This window comes from Canis lupus, chromosome 11 (genome assembly GCF_011100685.1).
Source record: "Canis lupus familiaris isolate Mischka breed German Shepherd chromosome 11, alternate assembly UU_Cfam_GSD_1.0, whole genome shotgun sequence".
Classification (NCBI taxonomy): domain Eukaryota; kingdom Metazoa; phylum Chordata; class Mammalia; order Carnivora; family Canidae; genus Canis; species Canis lupus.
This window is the reverse complement of record NC_049232.1, coordinates 61,156,009-61,178,522: the sequence shown is the minus strand read 5'-3', so window position 1 is coordinate 61,178,522 and position 22,514 is coordinate 61,156,009. Positions and strand designations below refer to the sequence as shown.

Below are 22,514 nucleotides of genomic sequence, written 5' to 3'. Positions count from 1 at the left end.
ATTAAGGTGTGGAGGGGAATTGCACTGAGTGCTTCAGAGCCACTTGAAAGGGATAAGTGCTTTAGAGACAATTGGATTCAAAAGCGGAGGAGTCTGAGCAAGAACAGAATGTTTCCTTTGTTTGAACTTGAGTGCCATTTAATCACATCATCCCTGCCTTGGGCTGAGTCAGAGAATCATTAGACTATTTCCTATCTCCATGGCGAGGGAGGCCTCTTTCTTTTGTTTCTGCTGCCATTAAGAAGCAAGAATGGATTTTACCAGGTTTCTTGTCTTGACACCTCATTGATCAGAGGGATAGCCAGGTTTTAGCGGCAGTGCCTACCTGGAAGGTACTTTTGCAGGCTTAGGATTCCCCCTTGATGCCCTGGGTAGGGGGTGCGATGGGGCCTTCCCGGGATGGGAAAGCTGGAGTCATCTTTGTTGCTCTAGTCCTGTTACATATGCGGAATTCGTAAGGGACTTTGGTGAGAAAAACATCAACAATGATTTGCATGGATATATGGAATAATCCCTGACTAGTAATAATAACAATTCATGCCTTTCAAGTATGGGTCTCCACTGGGCTCCAGTCTCTCCTTGAGAAGGAAGTCACGTGATCCAACCACACAGAGCTCCATTGACCTTAGGTGTAGTCTTGGGCCTGTTCTTCCCGGTTCTGTCCTTGGAATCCAGATTTTTACTTTTTGGATGTCTCTCCTTATGTGTCTCAGGAGATTATAAGGGGCCCTATTGACGGGATTCCATGAATTTCGATCTGTAGGCAGATAGAGGCTTTCCTTCCTCTACTGATTGACTGATTTAAAAATAAGATTTTATTTATTTAATCTCGACCTACTCTGGGGCTTGAACTCACAACCCCAAGCTCATGTCGCATGCTCCACCAACTGATTCAGCCAGGTACCCCTTATTTTAAAATTTTTAATTGAAGTATAGTTGACCTATAATATTAATTGCTTCCCCTACTTTTAAGTGGAGAGTTTGGCTTGGATGTTCCAGCAACGACTAGCTCGCGGTGCTTAGGGGACAAAGCCCTTGTAAACGTGGCCATGGCATTCGTTAGTAATTCTGCTGGGAGAGTCCAAGATGTGCAATAGGAAATGTAGAAACTGTGGCTGGGGAGGAAGGCATGGCATGTAGTTTGGAGGGCCTTGTGTGTAATACCAAGAACTTTTACTTTAAGCTGTGGGGGACCATTAACAAGTTTGAAGCAAGGAGAGATGGGTAGATGCATTAATCTGGTATGTCAGGTGGATTGAAGTGTGGAAAGATGGAAGGCAGAGGCCAGAGTGGAGACTAGCTAAGTGGGTGGCCAAGACTTCAGCAGGAGGTGAAGCCTGGTGGCTGCTTCGTTGTGGAGGGGAAAAGGTTTCTAGCAGGTGGATGGTGGAGATTTCCGATATGCCAGGGGATACTGAGGCCTGGAGTGCGGGGAGGCGGTTAACCTGGAGACACTGATTCTGGATGCATCAGTCTGTGGGTGGAAGTTAAAGGGGCCTCTTCACCTGCTTTCTTTTCTCTCTTAAGGAGTGTTTCTCTTACTCCACAAGCTTGTGCTGCTCAGTCCTCTGCACCTCCTACAGCCTCGTGTCTGTTATGTGAGGTTATGCCTGAGGCTTGTGGCTTCTTTTGGCCGTAGCTCTCGGTTTTCTTTCTTTTTTCAGCTTTATTGAAGTGTAATTAACAAATAAAAATTGTCTAAGCTGTACACCATGTTTTGAGTTAGTATACATTGTGAAGTGATCATCACAGTGAAGCTAAATAGCATATCCATCACCTCACAAAGTAGCCTCATTGCACATTTCAAGTATATAATACAGTCATATTTTTGTTTTTGTTTTAAGATTTACTTATTAGAGAGAGAGAGAGTATGTGAGTAGGGAGGGGAGCAGGAGGGGAGGGGGAGGGGACAGAGACAAGCGGACTCCATGCTGATTGCAGAGCCTGACATTGGGCTCAATCCCATGACCCTGAGACCATGACCCGACCCGAAACCAAGAGTCAGACACTCAACTGACTGACTGAGCCACCCAGGCGCCCCAGCAGTACCGTATTGTTAACTATGGTCATTCTGCTGTGCATTAGATCTCCAGAACTTACTCATATTGCGTAACTGAAACTTTGTACCCTTTGACCTACCCACTTCCCTCACTCCTAGCCCCTGGCAACCACCATTCTCCCTTGTGGTAGTTCTTATCTTTCTGCTGTTTCCAACCCTGTCTACATGTACTGCATCACCCCCCCCCCCCCCCCCGCCCCCCAGTTGAGAAGCACTTCTCTGTTGAGTCATGAAACCCACAGACTCTCAGCTGTTCTCTTTTCTGAGCTGCTCTGGGCCTCCTTCATCTCAAGGCCCTGCTTCCTCCCTGGCTACCACTCCTAAGGGTGATTGTAGGTCCCTTAACCCCCTCAAGTACTCCAGAATGGCTGTGTGATCAGCAGTCTCACTGGTCACATCTTTCTGGTCTTGCTGCCTTCCCTAACCATATTGCTCAGAAGTCACATTGGACAGGACCAGCCTCGCCCCAAATGCCGTGTGTCTTCATTCAGCTCTTTCTTGTTCAAGTCTCCAGAGAAAGCCATTTCAGAATTGCTAACCCATACCCCTGTGAACTTTTGTGAGGTAAAAATTTGTATCTGTTAACAAAAATACTTAATGTGTCTTATTGAGGATAGTATAGATTGTTGCTCCCTATAGGAAAGCAATTTGGAATGAAAATTGCAAGAGCCATTAAAAAAATAAAGTGCTATCCTGTGTATCTCTATTCTGTACACCCTCAGGGATGTATCCTACAGAAATAATTTTAAAGAAGTCACTGTATGAGTGGAAATGTTATTGCTGTAATAATTGTTATTGTGAGAAATTAGAAATAGGCTAAATTCTTAGCAGTATGGGAATAGTTCATGAAATTATAGTATATATACTCCATAAAACCATTATGCTCCCATTAAAATAATAAATATGAAGCCACATGGGGGGGAAACTTAAATTGTTAGTGGAAATAAGACTGATTTAATAAGTAGCAGTGTTTTGCTCCTTAGAGATTCCATTTCAGTAGAGCCAGAATTTCATCTTCCCCCCCCCCTCGAAGTTGTGACAGGAGCTATACCTGCTTCTCCTATTCCGTGAGCTGAGCTTAACCCGTCTTTCTGGCAGTACCTGTGCAGGCTTCTGCCCCAGGTCTCTGGATCTACTCGATGAACATCAGATTAGTTTGTCCTTCTCTTCTGTGTGGACTCACATGGGGAACCAACCAGCTAGGGAACAAGTCTTGGAAGACAGGCCTCTTTTGCATCATAACCCATACATCCTACAATTTTAGTTGGTTTTATAGCGGTGGCATTCCCTCAAGCTAAACAGCACAAGTGGGTTTGTCTTAATTCAGCCTAGACATAAGGTGTTTATGAGGAGTCATCAGCTTGAATCTCAATAGAGGAAGATGATACAATGCAAGGGGAAGGTACACTGGAATCAGAGTCCGTGTTTCATACTCTGGCTTTGCTACTTATTAGCTGTGTGACCTTGTGTTAGGGGCTTGAGCTTTCTGAACCTGTTTTCTCATCTGTAAAATGGGAATTTTTAGACAGATCTTGCTTAGGGAGCTGAGTGAGATAAAACATATCAATGATCTAATATAAAGATTGTACAGAGTAAGTATCATCACTGTTGTTATTGTGGTCGATACTATTAAGCTAGGCTGGAAACATGAACTCTGGATGCAGACTACTCTGACTTTGAGTCTTAGCTCCATGCCTGATAACGTTATGACTCAGCCTTAGTTAAAATCATACATTTTTTCAACCTTAGTATTCTCCCCTATAAAATGGGAACACTGTTATCTACCTCACAATTTTCTGTGAAGATTAAAAAAAGAGACGGTATCTGTAAAAAGGTTAGGTTTTGTAAATCATGTAAGTGTTAGTATCTAGGCTTAGTTGGTGTTTATTGATTGTACTTTCTCACTGGAATGCCAGACACTGTTGGACAGCAGAAGCAATGACCACTTTTGGGAACAGCGATTAGATGGCTTAGACTGGACTGCCAAAGATATCCTGGCATTTCTGGCCAAGCACCCAGAGGATGTCCAGTCTGCTAATGGATCTGTGTACACCTGGAGAGAAGCCTTCAATGAGACCGACCAGGCAATTCAGACCATCTCTCGATTCATGGAGGTGAGGATCTGTTCTGTGGATCATTTTGAAAAGTCTTTGGCTTCTTTCTCTGAGATGGTGCAATAAGGTGTGGATTGGAGGAAAGTTTAGAAATAGTGTCTAGTTTTATTTCCAGATTCCCCAAACCTAATATAGGGCTTGGTGTACGGAAGGCACTCATAAATGTTAGTTGAATGACTGAATGGATAAATAGACCTAACTCTAGCTTTATTCTTTCTGACTCAAAAGTGTTTCTGTCCACGGTCTCCTAGGTTTTCCCAAGGTTTCACAGCTCAATACCTAATGGCAAGAAAGCATGCCCTTAAAAAGGCATTATTTATGAAATTTCTCTAAGAACTAATAGGATACATTATATTTTAAAAATCTCTTCTTAAAAATTATGTGACTTAATAGGGACAGATAAGGGCCTGGGTGTGTTTTTGTTTTTGTTTTGTTCTTTATTTTTTGTTATGCTTATTTGGTTCTTTATGATTCAAAATTGCCAGAAAAACAGGAAAATGAGGTCTGATCAATTGTTTCAACCTCTTTCCCTCCACAAAAATCAATATAAATAACTTATCTCTAAATACTTCTAGCATTTCTCTTAAATTGCTGTTAAAAAACAAAAGGGTCCATTCTCAATCGAATCTTGGAAAATGACTTTGGAGAGGAGGAGAGAGTGAGGACAAAAATGTCACGCAGTTAGCACGTCCCTCTTGGGACAGAGTCTGCCTTGGGCACTGCTTGTTTTCCTGGAGGCTGGAGTTTCTCATGAAGGCCGTTTTTCCATCAGTGTGTCAACCTGAACAAGCTGGAACCAGTAGCAACAGAAGTCCGGCTTATCAACAAGTCTATGGAGTTGCTGGATGAGAGGAAGTTCTGGGCTGGTATCGTGTTCACCGGAATCACTCCGGGCAGTATTGAGCTGCCCCGTCACGTCAAGTACAAGATCCGAATGGACATTGACAATGTGGAGAGGACAAATAAAATCAAGGATGGGTGAGTTCAAGCCCACCACACCAGCCAGTTTGGGGGAAGTCAAGAGCAGCTAATATGACTAGAGGCACTTTGTTTTAAGTACTAATTTGGTAGAAATGTCACCAAAAAATAACTCCAATTGGTGGCATGATTTTGGTGAAAGTGGTACATCCCGTTGCCAGAGACAGTTTTTTCAAAGGTCCTAAAATAATCATCTTTTGATTCAGCATTTTCGCTCAAGAGAATTAATCCCACAGCATTAAATCAACAGGAAAAAAAGAAGAAATGGCTTTAGGATTCCTGTGCTAGCATTATCCTATTTTTTATAAAAAGGAGTGAGCAACCAACGTAAAAGGGAATGATTAAACAGATTTTGGCATGTCCACTTGCTGCAACGTTAGGTAGCCAAGGAAGAGTTTAAAACTAAACCAACCTTCTGGTGGTGGTATGCTCACTCTGATTGTATCAGTTTTAATATATGCACAGGACTGAGAGCAGAAAGTAAGACACAAATATGTTAGATGAGAACAGTGACTCGGTAACGATGGTGGATTGTGAGTGATTGGCTCTTTTAAATGTACGGTTCTAAGGAATATTTGATCACCTGTGATGTGATTTTAGGTACTGGGACCCGGGTCCTCGGGCTGACCCCTTTGAGGATATGCGGTACGTCTGGGGGGGCTTTGCCTACTTGCAAGATGTGGTGGAGCAGGCGATCATCAGGGTGCTGACGGGCACCGAGAGGAAAACTGGCGTCTATGTGCAACAGATGCCCTACCCCTGTTACGTCGATGACATGTAAGTTACCACCAAGCCACCATCTTCACGTAACAGGTTAACACTGTCCTTAGAGAGAGTACCTACACACACACATATGCATGTGCATATACCCAAAGGAGGTAGGATGCTTTGATTTTAATGATTTCATATGTGTTGTCACAAAAAAAAAAAAGTCTTTTCTGAAATTCAGTGAATAACTTTAGAAAATAAGATGCCATATGTAGGTAGTTCCAGCCACATCACTGACACACATGTGCACATCCTGGTAATCCTCCCTCTTTTTTCATCTGTGGTTACCAGCAGTTATATTGTTTACATACCCTACCCTTTTGGTCAAAGTTTTGCTCAATCTGCAATTTTTTTTTTTTAAGATTTTATTTATTTGTCCATGAGAGACACACAGAGAGAGGCAGAGACACAGGCAGAGGGAGAAGTAGGCTCCCTGTGGGGAGCCCGATGTGGGACTCGATCCCAGGACCTGGGATGAGGACCTGAGCCAAAGGCAGACACACTCAACCGCTGAGCCACCCAGGTGCCCTCAATCTGCAAATTCAACATGTGGCGTGACAAACACCTGCAAGCACATACACACATACATAGATCCCTCAAACACAGAAACATTGATCTAGACCTATAAAAGCTGACTCCATGTCAGTTCATCCGCTTACTCTTTATAAGTGGTAAACCACATTTTGAAGCAATCCAAATAAAACTGAACAAGGCCTTTTTATCTTAGACTTTAGATAATCTTTCTGTGCTTAGTTACTAAGCTGCCAAGATCTTGTGGGAACTGTGCCTTTGGATCTAATGATTTCTTTTTAGTTTTTTAGAGAGAGAGAAAAAAAGAGAGAGAGGAGCAGGGCAGGGGTTTGAGGAAGGGTCAGAGGGAGAGAGAGAATCTTAAGCAGGCTCTACACGGGTGTGGGGGCCCCTTCTCATGACCCCGAGATCATGACCTGAGCCAAAACCAAGAGTTGGACGCTGAACCCACTGAGCCACCTCAGCACCCCCTCTAAAGATTTCTTGTAGGAGAGCATGGGCCAAGGTGTAGTTATTACAAGCATCTGAGATATGTAACGTCTCTTCCAAATTCTGGAAATTCTCTTATTCTCTGTTGTGATATATATGTGTAGAGATCAGAGTACAGAAGGAGCAGAGCTCCTCTTCTAAACATTTGCCCTCTGCTTTGCACTGAGCAACCGTTTCCTTGTGTGGCTCACTCTAGCTCTTCCAAGTCACCCTTGGAATTATCTTGTTTTTTACCTTCAGAAAAATTAGTCAGACTTTTCCAAAAGAAACCCGCCTCCCCCCCACCCCCCCACTACCCACTCAGCCCAGATTTACTCTAGAAAGGGTGTCTTAAGAGCAGGACAGGATGGGAGCTTAGTGGCATTAAGGGACTTTGCCTGTTGTCACATTGCTGGGAAGTGCATAAGTAGTAAAGCTGAGACTTGGGCCTGGCATTCCAGGGTCCAAATTCTGTGTCCCTTTTACTTCACGGTGCTCCATTTCCTATTTTGGTTTGGAATCTGAATTATTACAAGAGCTGTCTGGAGTCTTTTTTTTGTATTATCTGTGATAAAAGTTGGGCAAGTCAGTAGTGAGATGACCCTTGAAGGTGTTGAACTCTTGAGAGAGAAGGGGTTGTTTTTTTTGTTTCTTTGTTTTAGTGCTTTAAAAGTTACGTAGTTACCTAGTGATTTAAGCAAGTCCCAGAGTAATGGTGCTTGGCAGCACCTGGTAGGTCTAACAACGGTCACCACCACGTTGTGCTCCTCATGAAGCATGTGATGACCTGTATGTTTTGGAGCTTGGAGAGCCTGCCCCTTGTTCACTCAGTCTTAGTCTTGGGGCTTCTGCTGGCATGTGGGTCCAGGGGGGCACTGGCCTCTGAGCCTGATTCTCACTCCCTCTCATTCTCCCCCACCCTTCTCTGGGGCCTCCAGCTTCCTGCGGGTGATGAGCCGGTCCATGCCTCTGTTCATGACGCTGGCCTGGATCTACTCCGTGGCCGTGATCATCAAGGGCATCGTGTACGAGAAGGAGGCACGGCTGAAGGAGACCATGCGCATCATGGGTCTGGACAGCGGTATCCTCTGGTTCAGCTGGTTCATCAGTAGCCTCATCCCGCTGCTCGTGAGCGCCGGCCTGCTGGTGGTCATCTTGAAAGTAAGGCTGCCACACTGGTTCCTGGCTGCCAGGGAACTCCTAAACAAGCCCCCGCAGGCTGTGAGGAGAGAAGCAAAGATAATTGGGAGGCAAGAGGTCAGATGCGTCATCTCCTGCAGTTTCCTCATTCAGTATTTGGGCAAGGTGAGAGTGACTTGCCCAGGGTCAGCCCAGCTGGTTAGCGGCTGAGCAGGACTAGAACCTAGAACCCAGGGCTCTTGCTTCCCAGGTAGGCGCACACTTACCTATGCCATGACATCTGCTTGGCAGTGGTCTGTGGCAGCATCTGAGAGCTGTTCATTTCCTTAGATGTACTGGCTGGTGATACTGCCAGAATTTCTAAAAACCATAATCAGAGGGATACATATGGTTGCAAGTTGGGTTTTTCTGGAAGCAGAGGCTGAGAGAGTTTGGCGCATGGGTATTTATTAGGGATCAAGATCTATGGAAGGGGCGGGCAATTTGCAGGATTGAGCAGGAGAAGGTATTGTGAGCGGCAGTGTGGGACTAACCCTATGGGCTCTTGGGATCATATACAGCTTTCCAGTGAGCTCTCCCTCACTGAGCTGAGATATCCAGCCCCAAAGCCTCCCTCCCTGATACCTGAGACCCTGGGGTCCCTCACCCAATCATAATCCTGAACCCCAGGGCCAGGCAGCTTTCTGTGGCTGAGACCAAATCAGAGGAGTTGACACCTAGAGGCTGTGTGCAGCCAGACAACAAGGGGACTCTGGGCACTGCTGTTCTGTGCCACCCCATGTATTAATAGGTTTATATGCTACTCTTCTTTCCTTATAATGATTTGTTTTAAGGATGTATCATGTAAAAATAAATGTTTTTTTTTTTTCAAAGACAGAGGAGTGCAAAGGGTGAGGAACTAATATTTAGGTTAATACTAGCTACTGTTAATACTAATGAGCCCCAACTGATTGCCAGGCACTGTTTAGAGCACATCCACCTGTGCTCTCTGATTATAGCCTCACTAACCCATTTAACATATAAGGAAATGAGGCCAAGGAAGGTTAAGGACTTCACCGAGGTCACCCAGCATTATGACAGAGCGGTTCTTGCTAAAAACAACCTCTGCTCATGCTCTGATTGCAAATATCTGATTGCAAGTGTGGAGGCCCGTGGCAGGGGTGGTGGTCCTGTGGCTGGTGGCTGAGAGCTGATCTGGGACCACATGCTGGCTGGTCCTGCTCAGATACACCCAGATGAACAGGCTAGAGAGAGACTTGAAAGGTCCACAGCATTTGGCTGATTGTGGGAATACAGAATCCGTGGCAGGTTATCAAGGTGGAGGATAAGATTTCCCGGCCATTTTCCATGGCTTTTGGGGTAGAGGAGAAGTCACATAGAATGCTGTCCCCACAACCCTTTCTTGGTGCCCAGAGCCCCGGTCCTTATAAAAGGAGACGTCAGGTAATTGTATTTCTTGGAGAACCAAAGAACAAAATTGTCCATTGAGATGAACCTTGATGAATCTCAGCCCTGGACTCTTCTATTCCTGCCTCCATTCTTATTTTGCCGTGTGGTCCTGCGTTAGTTATTCTCCTTACTTAGGCGTCCTGATCAGAATGATGAGCAGCGCTGCTCCTCTCTATTGGCTCTCAGATGAGTATGAATAAACCCTTCTTCCCATAGATCATGCAAGGATGGGCTTGCTTGTTGAGGCAGCACTTTTTAACTTAATTTAATTTAATTTAACTTTAATTAATTAATTAATTAATTAATTATTTTGAGGCAGCACTTTTAATAGGTCTCTTCCTTCCCAGTTAGGAAACCTGCTGCCCTACAGCGACCCCAGCGTGGTGTTTGTCTTCCTGTCTGTGTTCGCCGTGGTGACCATCCTGCAGTGCTTCCTCATCAGCACACTCTTCTCCAGGGCCAACCTGGCGGCAGCCTGTGGGGGCATCATCTACTTCATCCTATACCTGCCCTACGTGCTGTGCGTGGCGTGGCAAGACTATGTGGGCTTCACACTCAAGCTCTTTGTGGTGAGCAACCACCCTTGGGTAGTAGCTGTGCACCCAGCAGCCCCTGGGGCTTCACCTCCCCTTTGCAGTCCAAGCTGAGAACCGAAGATGAGAGTGTGTGTGTGTGTAGGTGGGTGGGTGCAGGATTACTGGGCCTTTGGGGCATCTTTGGAAGCATAAAATTCTAAAAGTTTTACGCTCTGTCATGCATGCATTTCTGAAATGTGTGTGCAGAATGAAGGGTTATAAATAGAATCCTTTGGTATGCTGCTAGTGAGCCCACTCCCCTCAAGGGATCTGTAGGTGAATACTTCCATATCTTGTAATTGATCCATTTTGCAAATTCAAATTTCTCTAGGTGGAATTTATATTAGAAGTGCTAGAAAATGAGAGACAAGGAGATGGATAAGTGACTCTTGCCTCTTTCTCACAGAGCCTGCTATCTCCTGTGGCCTTTGGGTTTGGCTGTGAGTACTTTGCCCTTTTTGAGGAGCAGGGCATTGGGGTGCAGTGGGACAACCTGTTTGAGAGCCCCATGGAGGAAGATGGCTTCAACCTCACCACGTCAGTCTCCATGATGCTGTTCGACGCCTTTCTCTATGGAGTGATGACATGGTACATCGAGGCTGTCTTTCCAGGTACGTGGAGCTTCCACGCTGCTTTAGCCATCGGCTATGGAAATGTGATTTGTAGCTGCAGAGCTCTCCCCTATCTGTGTTGGAATTTCTGCAGGGCCTGGGGGCTCCCTGGAAAGCGGTAAGGATCTTAGACCCATGGCAAGCAAACGATCCGAGGAGGAGCATGGTAAAAGTACAACTCTTACCACTGCTGTAGCTCTCATTTCTTGAGCACTGCGTGCCAGGCGCTACGCCAAGTGTCATGTATACTTTGGGACTTGCTCTTACAGGCACCTTTTGCAAATGAGAGAACTAGGACTCAAAGGAGTAACTCGCCTGGGGACACACACAGCTGCTAAGTGTTGGTGCTTGGAGGTGAACCCAGCTGGGTCACACTGGGTCTGCTAGTCCAGGCGGGTCTTCCTTCCAGTGCTGGCCCAGTTCTCTTAATTCTGTATTCCCAGAATTAACCACCAGCAGAGGTTCTGTTTCCTGAGTACAGCCTGTGGCTAATAAGATATGTTGGCTCTAAGCCCCTTACTTGTGATTTAATCAAATTAACATTCATAAAAATTCATTTTAATACCTCCCTTGATAGATCTCCTTGACCAAGACCTGCCTTGGATACGTTTTTATAGTATAGATCAAATTCTAAGAGAGTGAGGTTTAACTTTTTCTGGTTTCCCTGGTTTTCCTCTAAGGGAGTGTATGCGGAATGTTTATTGCCTCTCCTTGAGCTTCCTGCATTGAATATGTAATTTTGTATCTTACGGATCTGGGTTCAGATTCTGAGTCCTTCATTTAACTGGCCGAGTGACCTCTGTAAGCTACTTATCCCTCAGTTTCCTCATCTGTAAAATGGGGCTGATAACCTGCCTCGTGGGGTTGTCTGAAGGGTTCAGAGAGGTATAGAATGTACGTTATACATAGTAGGTCTTGGCAGCTGGGCGCTCCCAGTGCCCCCACCTCCATTCCAGGGTGCTCCGTCTCCAGAGGCTGTGTCAAAGAGGGAGTAGTTCTGGCTGGGATACCTCGGGATTGCTGGGAGGTTGGTGAGCTTGGCTTACATCCTGGTTTTTATTTTTGCTTGCAGGCCAGTATGGAATCCCCAGACCCTGGTATTTTCCTTGCACCAAATCCTACTGGTTTGGTGAGGAAAGTGATGAGAAGAGCCACCCTGGTTCCAGCCAGAAGGGAGTATCGGAAAGTAAGTGCTGCTGACCTGCCCTCCCCTTAGGCTCAGTGCTGTTGCCCCCACTGACTGTCAGGACAAAGGATGGCTTTTGCCCTTGAGACAGTCTAAAACCACTCTAGGAGCCAAGGAATCCCATACAGTGCATCTTTCCAAATTCCCCCATGCTGTTCGTGTCCAGTGCTGTTGTTGACCTATCAGGGGCTCACTCTCTGGGGCTCTTAGGGACATTGCCTTTGTTTTCTTGGCTTCTAGGAAAGAGGCCCTTGATATCTGTACTTTCACACCCGCCCCCACCCCCCACCCCCACCACACACTCTTCGTGATAAGCTAACAGCTAGGAAGAGGAGTTCAGGACAACAGGGATTGTAGTTGTAGCACCATAACGTCGCTGTCTGCTTCATCAGAGTGATAGCTATGTGAGTCCATGTAGACTGATCCCAAGTGGCTGCCAGGGCTCAGCCTGTGCTTTGGGGATTCTCCTCCTTCATTACTCAGAGCCCTCATCCCCTCCTGGCTCCAGACTGGAGGTGGAGGTACCCATAGTTGAGCAAAGGCTCTGCCTCCTGGGCTGTTTGTTCAAGGTCTTGGACACAAACTGTCTCTGTTCAGTGTGGCTTCCGAATAGTAATGAGTCCCTTTCTGCTGAGCTCTTCTGTGCCTTCCCCTCTAGTTGCCAGTGGAAAAGTCTGGTGTTCCTGAGCTGGCATACTGGATGACTTACCACTGGCCCTTCCCCCTGTCTCAGCCTCTCCTCCTGCTGTTGCTGCTCTTCTTGCCCAGTCTCCTCTTTCCACCAAGGTTCTGTGTCTCAGGCTCCTAGAATTCTCACAGGCGCCAGAACCCTGCCTTTGTACGTACTGTGTCCTCTCGCGGGAGAACCTTTTCTCTGACTTGCCTGCCTTCCTCCTCCTCCCTCAGGATCTAGTTCTATCCGCCCCCACCCCCCCCCCAACCGTAGTCCTTCCAGATTCCCAAGTCAGTTCCTACTCTAAGATTGTGTGGTGTTGAACAACAAACAAAAGGTCGTTCTGTTTAAAATTGTTACAGACTCATGGGAGTCGCAAAAAATAGTATCGAGGGGTTTCCCTTGTGCCCTTCATTCAGTTTCCCCCAAAGATAACACTTTGCATAACTCCAGCATGATATCAGAACTGTGACGTTGACGTTGCTACAACGTGTAGATCTTCGGATTGTACCAGTTTTACATGTACTCATTCGTGTGTGTATTTAGGTCCATGCCCTTTGTCACATGGAGAGTCACATAATCACTAGCTCTGTCAAGATGAAGAACTGTTCCATCCACACAAATGCCCTCCTTCTGCCCCTGCAAAGCCACAGCCACCGCTGTTCCTCCCCAGTCCCCGACACCTACCAACCACTACTCTGCTCTCCACATCTTATTTCCAGAATGTGATCTAAATGAGACCATATAGTATGTGTAACATTTTGAGGTCGGCTTTTTGCCACTCAGCAAAATTCCCCTTGAGATCCATCGGAGTTGTGATGTCCATCAACAGTGCGTTCCTTTTCATTGCTGAGTCGTGTTCCATGGGCTGGATATTCCATAGTTTCAAGGCATGTTTAGATGTGTTTTTTAAACAGCTTTTCGCCTCCTGTATTTTAATTGCTTGTCAAGTCTTTTTTCCCCCAATGGACTGTGAATGTTCCTTTATCAGTGAATTCCCATCACCAACACTACTGCCCGACTAGGCCCTGAATAAATGTTTGCCTGAGAAACCAGAAGTATCCATGGGGAGAGGACAGTTGTGACGGGACAGGCACAGCCCCCCGTCTTCATGCTCCCCTGTCGGTATTTGCCGTGAGTTCATTCCCATCCTCTGTCTTCTGTCTTCTGCTAGTCTGCATGGAGGAGGAACCCACACACCTGAAGCTGGGCGTGTCCATTCAGAACCTGATGAAGGTTTACCGGGATGGCATGAAGGTGGCTGTGGATGGCCTGGCCTTGAATTTCTATGAGGGCCAGATTACCTCCTTCCTGGGCCACAATGGAGCTGGAAAGACCACCACCATGTAAGAAGAGGGTGCGGCTGTCAGAATCCGCCGCAGGAAGGTTCTGTAGTGCAGTTAGAAAGCAGTACTGGTCTCCCGGGCAAGGGCAGAGCACATGAGGAATTGACGGATGTAAGATATCATCTCCTCACAGGAGTCCTTTCCCACTGCTGGTTTTGGCTAGATCTCTCCTTGGCCTGAAGCAGACGGAGAACCCTCTTGATGACCTTTCCCATTTAGTTTCTCAGAATTCTGCACTATTCCTGGAACCCTAAGGCTGTGACAGCTCTGAGAAATGGTCTCCTTTTTTTTTTTTTTTTTCTTTTTAAAGATTTTATTTATTTGTTAGAGCATACAAGCAGAGGGAGCTGCAGAGGGAGAGGGAAAGATGGTTCCCCACTGAGTGGGGAGCCTGACTCGGGGCTCGATCCCAGGACCCTGGGATCATGACCTGAGCCGAAGGCAGATGCTTAACCAACTGAGCTACTCAGGTGCCCCACAAGGATCTCCTTTTGAGCTGGTTTGGTTAGAACTATGAAGCAAGAGTGTGGAAAGATTTGATATGTTGGAGGGAAGTGATGATTTCCAGGCGCTCTGTCACTAAGGAGGTGTGAGCAATAGCTGGCCATATGACTGCCCTTTCTGGGACTTACAGGGACCTATAAAGACCTTAAAGTGGGCAGCGTCACAAGGGAGCATGGGCCATAAGCACCAGAGTCAGCCTCCGTGACTTCCAGTGTGTCTCAACCATTGCTAAGGGTAGATCTTTGGGGATGATGACCTTTTCCTATTTTTTCTTTCCTTTCCTTTCCTCTTTTCTTTATTTGTTAATGCAAAATCAACACGTGAACATTGCAAAATAATTTTTTAAAGTCACACAAAAAATCCTACTGCCTAACATGAAAATTATTTTTATCTTTGAATAACTTTTTCTGGTTTGTCCATTGTTCACGGACATGATTTTAGACTTAGAAAATGTACATTTCAAAGTGTACTTTCTGTTGTAAATTGGAATCATTTAATTAAAGTGCTTGTTTTGATATTGCCATTTCCAGCACATAGGCCCACTCCTAGTTATCCAGTAAAGCAAAGACTTCTTTGCTTTGTAGGGAGGTCAGTTTGGGTCTGTTAGGAAGGAATAGGGATGGGTGGGTGGTTGGTGCCTGTGATGTAGCTGCCCTGGCTCTGCAGCCCGGCATGGGGCATTTCCAGGGGAGGGGGGATAACATTGACTCTTGTACCTCAAAATTGTTGTCCTCAGGTCAATCCTGACTGGGTTGTTCCCTCCCACCTCGGGCACTGCCTACATCCTGGGGAAAGACATTCGCTTTGAGATGAACACCATCCGGCAGAACCTGGGAGTCTGCCCCCAGCATAATGTGCTGTTTGACATGTGAGTACGAGCAGTGCTTTGAGAAGCAGACCCTCTCTGGATGTGCGTGTCCTGAATCACGGGTGGGGGCGGGGGGACTCAAGCGTTTTGCCTTCTTCAGGGGTGGCGGGCCTCCCCTCCCTGCACAGTGAGGGGTTGCCTTTCCATTTTAGGGAAAGTAAGAGGTGATTATTGGGCGAGAGGTGTCACGTCAGTCCAGCTGGTGGATGAGGGCTTGGGAGATAGTGCTCTCCATTCCTGGCATTGTAGAGGGCCGGTGAGCCCGTCCCCTCTCCCACCACACTCCTCCTTGATGCCCAGACCTGGCGGTGCCTCGGGGCCCTTGTCTCCATGGCCCCGCATTTCCTGCTTCCATTCAGGTTGGCCTGTCAGCAGCTCAGGTCCCCAGGGAGCCTTCGTGGTGGAGCAGAGAAAGACCTGAGCTCTGTGACCTTGGGCAAGGACTTCTCCCCTTCTGGGCTCCCATTTCCTCTTACCTAAAGCGAGCAGCCCAGGCTCTTGTCCTCCACAGGGACCTCCCTGCTGGCACCTCTGAGGTCCTGGAGGGGGCTGCTCCAGGTGAATGCCGAGCCAGCTTCTTGGTCAATGGGGCTGCGGGGTGGGCCCTCTGAGGACCTGAGATTTAAAGTTGCAACTGCCTGACGTATGGCAGCTGGTCCCAGGTGGAAGGGGCTGGAAGGGACCTGTCACATTTCAGCTTTGACTTCTTGAGCAGCTCAGGTGGTTGCTTAATGTTGTTCTGTCTTGATTCTTCCTCTTATTTTTCAGAAGTTAATAAAGTTAGAAGAGGTCAGGAAGGGGGGGCAGTGGACACGTGCCTATTTTCTTCTCTTCTGGGTCAGGAAGCACTGTGTTCTGATGCGACCGGTGGGGTGCAGAGTTGACCTGCCCTTCTGTCCCCAGGCTGACTGTGGAAGAACACATCTGGTTCTATGCACGTCTAAAGGGGCTCTCAGAGAAGCACGTGAAAGCAGAGATGGAGCAAATGGCCTTGGATGTTGGTTTGCCACCCAGTAAACTGAAAAGCAAAACAAGTCAGCTGTCAGGTGTGTTCCCCCTCTTCCCTCAACACTCCCCCTCAACCCCCCTGCCCCACACAGGGCAAAAAAACAATAGCTGGTCCAGTGTTCCAGTGTGGGGGTGAGTGGGTAGGTCAGAAACGTGTCCCTAGCTTGTCCCTAGGAGGGTGCCTCTATTTGTCTCTCAATGCCTCTGCCTTTGCTGTCTGGGGCCGGTCCTGGAACATCTCTCTCACTCTCTCTCCCTCACAGGTGGAATGAAGAGAAAGCTGTCTGTGGCTTTGGCCTTTGTTGGGGGATCCAAGGTTGTCATTCTGGATGAGCCCACAGCCGGCGTGGACCCTTACTCCCGTAGGGGAATATGGGAGCTACTGCTCAAATATCGACAAGGTGGCTGATGTGTGCTTACTTCGAGGGAGGGAGGGATGGAGAGGCTCTTGAGCAGTATGGCTGTGGCGGTGGCTCATGGCTGTTCTTGACAGCAGCAGAATTGCTTCTCAAGGAAAATGTGGGACTCCTTTTCTTAAAGCTCTGTGCTCACCCATGGTGCAGATGTGGAAGGAAGGCCTGCTTTACAAGACACTCAATTAACATCATGCCTCATTATCTAGGGGTGGGCAAGAAGAGAAATGGGGAGAAGGGGCATGGTCCCCAGAGCTGCCTCTAGCATAGAACTTGGACATCTCTATTGTAACTGTGTTCCGCTCTAGACCAACTGCTGAGAGCAGAGGCTGTGTCTTTGTTCAACTCTCTCCCAACATGGGACACTATATGTGTTTGTTGAAAGAGTAGATGAGCAAATGAGGGGCATGGACTTCAGAGCCAGTTCCAGCTGGCCCCGAGACCTTGGAAAAGTCATTTAACTTATCTCAGTTCCTTTCCTTATAACAGTAGTGCCTGCCTCATAGAAAATTAAGTCAAGTGAGAATGCTTGCAGACCACCTAGCACACTGCCTGGCATGTAGCAAATTCCCAAATAAATGTTCCTGTTCTGATTTCTGCGAGGATAGCGTTCCCACACAGGCTTCCAGGGTTTTCTGCCTTGGTTCTATAGCTTGGTAGTTCCAGCTGCTTTAATCAACGAGAATCAGTAGGCCTCACTTGTCCCGTGTCCTTGTGTTTGTGCCTGGCAGGTCGCACCATTATTCTCTCCACACACCACATGGATGAAGCAGACATCCTGGGGGACAGGATTGCCATCATCTCCCATGGGAAGCTGTGCTGCGTGGGCTCCTCCCTGTTTCTGAAGAACCAGCTGGGAACAGGCTACTACCTGACCCTGGTCAAGAAGGATGTGGAATCCTCCCTCAGTTCCTGCAGAAACAGCAGTAGCACTGTGTCATATCTGAAAAAGGTGAGCTGTACTTTCAGTGCTGGGCTGGTGCTGGGTCCAGGGAGTCAGGACTTGGTGGCTGTGAGTGGCTTGTCCACCTCCACCCCACTCTCCCTGCACTATGGTCCCTTGGGAATCCCATCACACTTCCTATGTGGAAAGCGCAGGACACTTTTGTTCCCGCAGTGCGAGTTTGGTTGAATCCCGCTTCGTTCGTCCTGGGGAGGCACAGTGGATAGAGAAGGTCCTTAGAGGACTTTATAATAACGAAGAAAAAAGACTTGCCAGCAGTGAGGAGCCGTAGCTGCAAAATGCCCTGCCAACTCCTGCTCGTTATCTTTAAATCTCATTGAACTTAACTTTTAAACTACAAAACAACAAATATTCATTGAACACTGATTTCATGCCAGGCAGATTCTGGGCATAAAAGAAAATAAGCAGTAATAGTTAATTTTTCTTAGCATTGTTATCATTTATAAACTTTTTTTTTTTTTGACTTTCATCATTTCAAAGTGCAGGGCTATAGTGGGAGGCTGGTATTGTGTTTGTTATCCCAGATTAGGGAAGTGAGACTTGTAGGTCACTGAGCAGCAGGTAAATAACAGAGGTGGGACCAGAGCCCAATAGCCAGGTAGGTTTTCCTACGTCCCGCAGCACATGCCGAAGATTCATCGGCTGAAACCAGTGGCCCCTAAAACATTTACATCCCAACCTTCAATTCCCATCTGCTTGTTTACCTTTTAACCAGTGCCTGGCTACTCAAGGTGTGGTCTGAGGGCCAGCAGCACTGGGATTACTTGGGAGCTTTTTAGAAATGCAGAAATGGGGGCCCAACTCAGACTCACTAAGTCAGAATCTGCATTTTAACAAGGTCCCCTGGTGGATCAAGATAAATCAAGGCCTGAGAAGCACTGAGCCAGACTAAATAAATAAATAAATAAATAAATAAATAAATAATGAATAAAAGAAAATAAAAAAATTAAAAAAAAATAGGCAAATCCCATGCCTAGGAAGGTCAGCCAGTGCCTGGTGACAGCATTCCTGGCCGGCCCCGTTCCCGTTGACAGCTCTGCTCGCTGACCTTCCCGTCCACACGGCACACACGTGTCAGACAGTGGCTTCAGAAGCCATGGCTGCCCACAGTTGGCTCCCAGGAGGAGCCTTTGCAGTTCTCACACCGTAGAGCCTCATGGAAGCCCTCCCTGGCGAAGGTGCTGGCGGCTGTACCTTGCTCGGTCCCTGACCCATTCTCACCTCCTTCTTTGCCATCAGGAGGACAGTGTTTCTCAGAGCAGTTCTGATGCTGGCCTGGGCAGCGACCATGAAAGTGACACGCTGACCATCGGTAAGGACTCTGGGGTTTCTTATTCAGGTGGTGCCTGAGCTTCCCCCAGCTGGGCAGAGTGGAGGCAGAGGAGGACAGGTGCAGAGGCTGGTGGCGCTGACTCAAGGTTTGCTGCTGGGCTGGGGCCGGGGGGCTGGGAGAGGGTGCCGCTTGGTGGCAGATTGGCTTACCGCTTGCTGGGGAGCCTGGGGCTTGGGCTGGGAGCTGGCAGGGCAGTGTCCCCGAGAGGCTGACGTGATTGGGGGTGGGGGATCTCCTGGGGAGTGGATCTGGCCAGACGCTGGAGACCAGGGATGAGGAGCTGAGGACCCAGCCATGGGAGGGATTGGATCTCAGTAGCTAGGGAGAGTGAGAGCCCGGGAGATGGAGAGCAGCATCCTGGGTCTTCCTTTGGAGGTATATATAGGACACCAGTGTCCCCAGTAACACGTATGGAGCAGAAGCCTTTACTGTGTCCACCTAGGCCCAGTTCCAACCACTGGCTTTTTCCAGGGAGATGTCTCCTTCCATGAACTATTTGATTAACCTTTTATTGACGTAAATAGCAGGAGCCTCCTTTAGAAGGTTAGGGAAGGGTGAAGACTCCTTTAACATTCCTTCCACTCAGGTTCTCTGTTGAAGAATCCTAGAGTTTAGGCCATAGACACAAGACTTTCAACCTCAGAGTCTTCCGTCCTTTCACTCGCCCCATCTGCCCTCCATCCTTCTTTCCACCCACCCAGCCACCCACGATATACTGAGAACCTACAGTGTTCCTGACTTTGGTGATACAAAGGTCAATAAGACCTAGCCCTTGCCCCCAGGAACTCTGAGGCCAGAGATACACAAGTATCTGGGACAGGTATCCTGTGTGGGCAGCTGGCTTCTGAGGAGTAGGCAAAGGGAGAAGGTGAGGCATGGCTGGTCCTGAGTGGGGGGCCTCTGAGCTGGCTGAACCGTCTTTGTGCTTTGGTCCCTACAGATGTCTCTGCTATCTCCAACCTCATCAGGAAGCATGTGGCTGAGGCCCGGCTGGTGGAAGACATTGGGCATGAGCTGACTTACGTGCTGCCCTACGAAGCTGCCAAAGAGGGGGCCTTCGTAGAACTTTTCCATGAGATTGATGACCGGCTCTCAGACCTGGGCATCTCTAGTTACGGCATCTCGGAGACGACCCTGGAAGAAGTAAGTTACGTGACTTCAGGGTGTAGCAGGTCCCCCAGTCCCAAGGCTAGATGGGCAGCCTGCTTTTCCCTCATGGGAATAGGATTACCATGGAGCTGGTCATTTTATCCTTAGGTCATTGATATTGGGGTATTATTGGTCACAGTTAACCCTTTACAGTTGTCGGAGACAACAGGAGAGCTCTATTAGGATTGCTCCCTGAGGGATCCCTGGGTGGCTCAGCCGTTTAGCGCCTGCCTTTGGCCCAGGGCGTGATCCTGGAGTCCCGGGATCGAGTCCCGCGTTGGGCTCCCTGCATGGAGCCTGCTTCTCCCTCCTCCTGTGTCTCTGCCTCTCTCTCTCTCTATGTCTATCATAAATAAATAAATCTTAAAAAAAAAAAAAAAAGGATTGCTCCCTGATGTGGCTGTGTCATGGCCATACATAGGAAATAGCCAGCATTTATGGAAAATCTATGTGTGCCTAGCGCTGAACTGGGTGTGTGAGGTTTTTTTTGCTGTTTTTTTTTTGTTTGTTTGTTTTAATTATTGTGGGGGCTCCTGGGTGGCTCAGCCAGGTAAGCATCCAACTCTTGATATTGGCTCAGGTCATGATCTCAGGGTCGTGACATTGAGCCCTGTGTCAGGCTCCATGCTCAGCACAAAGTCTGCTTGGGATTCTCTGTCTCTCTCTCTCTCTCTCTCTCTTTCTCTCTCCCTCTGCCCCTTCCCTGATTCATGCACACTCTGTCTCTTTAAATAAAATCTTAAAAAAAAACAAAGTTGTAAGTTAATCCCCATAATAAGATGAAAAACTGGGCACTCAGGGATGCCAAGCTAGGATTCAGAATCAGGGGTTTGGGCTAAAAAGCCCACGCTTCCTTTACTGTGTAGCAGCACTTCCCTTTAGAGATCACAACACCACAGACCTGGAGGGCTGGGAAGGATACAAAAGTTGTCTGGCCCAGTGGTCCCCAAGCTTGACCATGCCAAAAAAGCATCTGGGGATATTGCCGACAATAAAAATTCCAAGCCTCAGTCAGCATCAGGGTCTTTGAATCAGAATTTCTGGAGGTAAGGCCTTAATGCCTGTGCTTTTATTACACAGTTTCCAGGCCGTGGAGTATAGTTCAGGGTTTAGAAATCATCGGCTAGTTCACATTCTCTTACGATGTTTGAATCCCTGACATAATATTTCTAGCAATGAGGAACCCATCATCTTTTGATTCATTCTGTCTTGGATGACTTATCATGGTGCTAGGCTTCTCAAAGATTTGCAGCCGTAGACCTAGAAGAAGCCACGTAACCTGCTCCCTGTAGGTTCAGAACAAATTACTTCTGTGGTGTTCGAATGTCATACCTTTAATTTGAAAATGATTGTCCGGATTGATAGTTCTCACTACCGAGGAAATGCTCTCTGGTTAAAAATGCCTTCACTCCCAAGTGACTGGCAAAGTGTTACAAATAAATGAAGCTTTTACTTTTTGTCTTTAGGGGCTAACAAGCCACTCAGTAATGTAATAATCATGGCGGTGATGGTTGCTCTCATAACGTGGTGCTTATAATATTCTCACTCCTGTTTTTCAGATATTTCTCAAAGTGGCTGAAGAGAGTGGGGTGGATGCTGAGACCTCAGGTAACCCTCCGGGGGAGCTGCACACCCTCTGGGCAGTGCCCCCCTGTAGGCCGCCTTAGCTCACCAGAGTTCTGCGTTTCCCTTTCACTTGTTTTATCCCATTCTTATTTTTAGTGTATACATTTGTGACAGATGAGAAGGGCTTGTTTTGTTACAAGTGAAAGAAAATGTGGAATTCTTTCCTTTTGCCTTCAGACGGCACCTTGCCAGCAAGACGAAACAGACGAGCCTTTGGGGACAAGCAGAGCTGTCTTCGCCCATTCACTGAAGATGATGCCATTGATCCTAATGATTCTGATGTAGATCCAGGTCTGTTCGGCCAAGATCTGTGTTCCGTTCTTTGAAAATGAATTTCTGTCTTGGGTACTCCTGTGTTTCCTTTGGAGGCCCTTGAGCCCAGGATGATAGATGCCTACAGGGCCCAAAGGGAAGTGGGAAGATGAGAAAAGCTGCCTTCTCTTTTCCAGCATTAGGCAGACCATCAAACCTGAAAGAGCCCATCCTCATCACTTTCTTCATTGAGTTGAGATCTCTCACTTGAGACACATAATAAAGGATGGTCCCTCAATCCTCTGAATCCATCTATTACCTCTTCTGTGGAGACCGACTTTCTTGCATACATTAGGTGTTTGTTAAGTAAATATTCTTTGAATGGATGAATGATTTTGAATGAAGTCAGCTTTTAGGGTTAACTGTACCTTAGACTTAGATATTCTGGATGAGTGTGTCCCTGTACGTTTGACTGGGATGGAGAAGGGGAGGCAGGAAG

At 47.3% G+C, this 22,514-nt stretch overlaps 1 protein-coding gene across 5 annotated transcripts in view; it reads left to right on the top strand.

Annotated features, from left to right (window-relative positions):
* ABCA1 (ATP binding cassette subfamily A member 1) overlaps positions 1–22,514 on the top strand; it is a 128,319-nt gene that overhangs the window by 75,531 nt on the left and 30,274 nt on the right. For 3 of the 5 annotated variants that reach the window (XM_038553000.1, XM_038552999.1, XM_038553003.1), the window contains exons 12-27: positions 3,976–4,173; positions 4,946–5,151; positions 5,752–5,928; positions 7,857–8,079; positions 9,855–10,076; positions 10,489–10,693; positions 11,766–11,879; positions 13,727–13,898; positions 15,139–15,270; positions 16,174–16,316; positions 16,542–16,679; positions 17,423–17,643; positions 18,995–19,073; positions 19,929–20,131; positions 21,697–21,745; positions 21,941–22,054. In XM_038553000.1, the coding sequence (XP_038408928.1) occupies positions 3,976–4,173; positions 4,946–5,151; positions 5,752–5,928; positions 7,857–8,079; positions 9,855–10,076; positions 10,489–10,693; positions 11,766–11,879; positions 13,727–13,898; positions 15,139–15,270; positions 16,174–16,316; positions 16,542–16,679; positions 17,423–17,643; positions 18,995–19,073; positions 19,929–20,131; positions 21,697–21,745; positions 21,941–22,054 (2,596 nt within the window). Of the gene's footprint in view, positions 1–3,975; positions 4,174–4,945; positions 5,152–5,751; positions 5,929–7,856; positions 8,080–9,854; positions 10,077–10,488; positions 10,694–11,765; positions 11,880–13,726; positions 13,899–15,138; positions 15,271–16,173; positions 16,317–16,541; positions 16,680–17,422; positions 17,644–18,894; positions 18,968–18,994; positions 19,074–19,928; positions 20,132–21,696; positions 21,746–21,940; positions 22,055–22,514 lie in introns of all 5 variants that reach the window. The other 2 variants (XM_038553002.1, XM_038553001.1) reach the window with 1 other exon arrangement.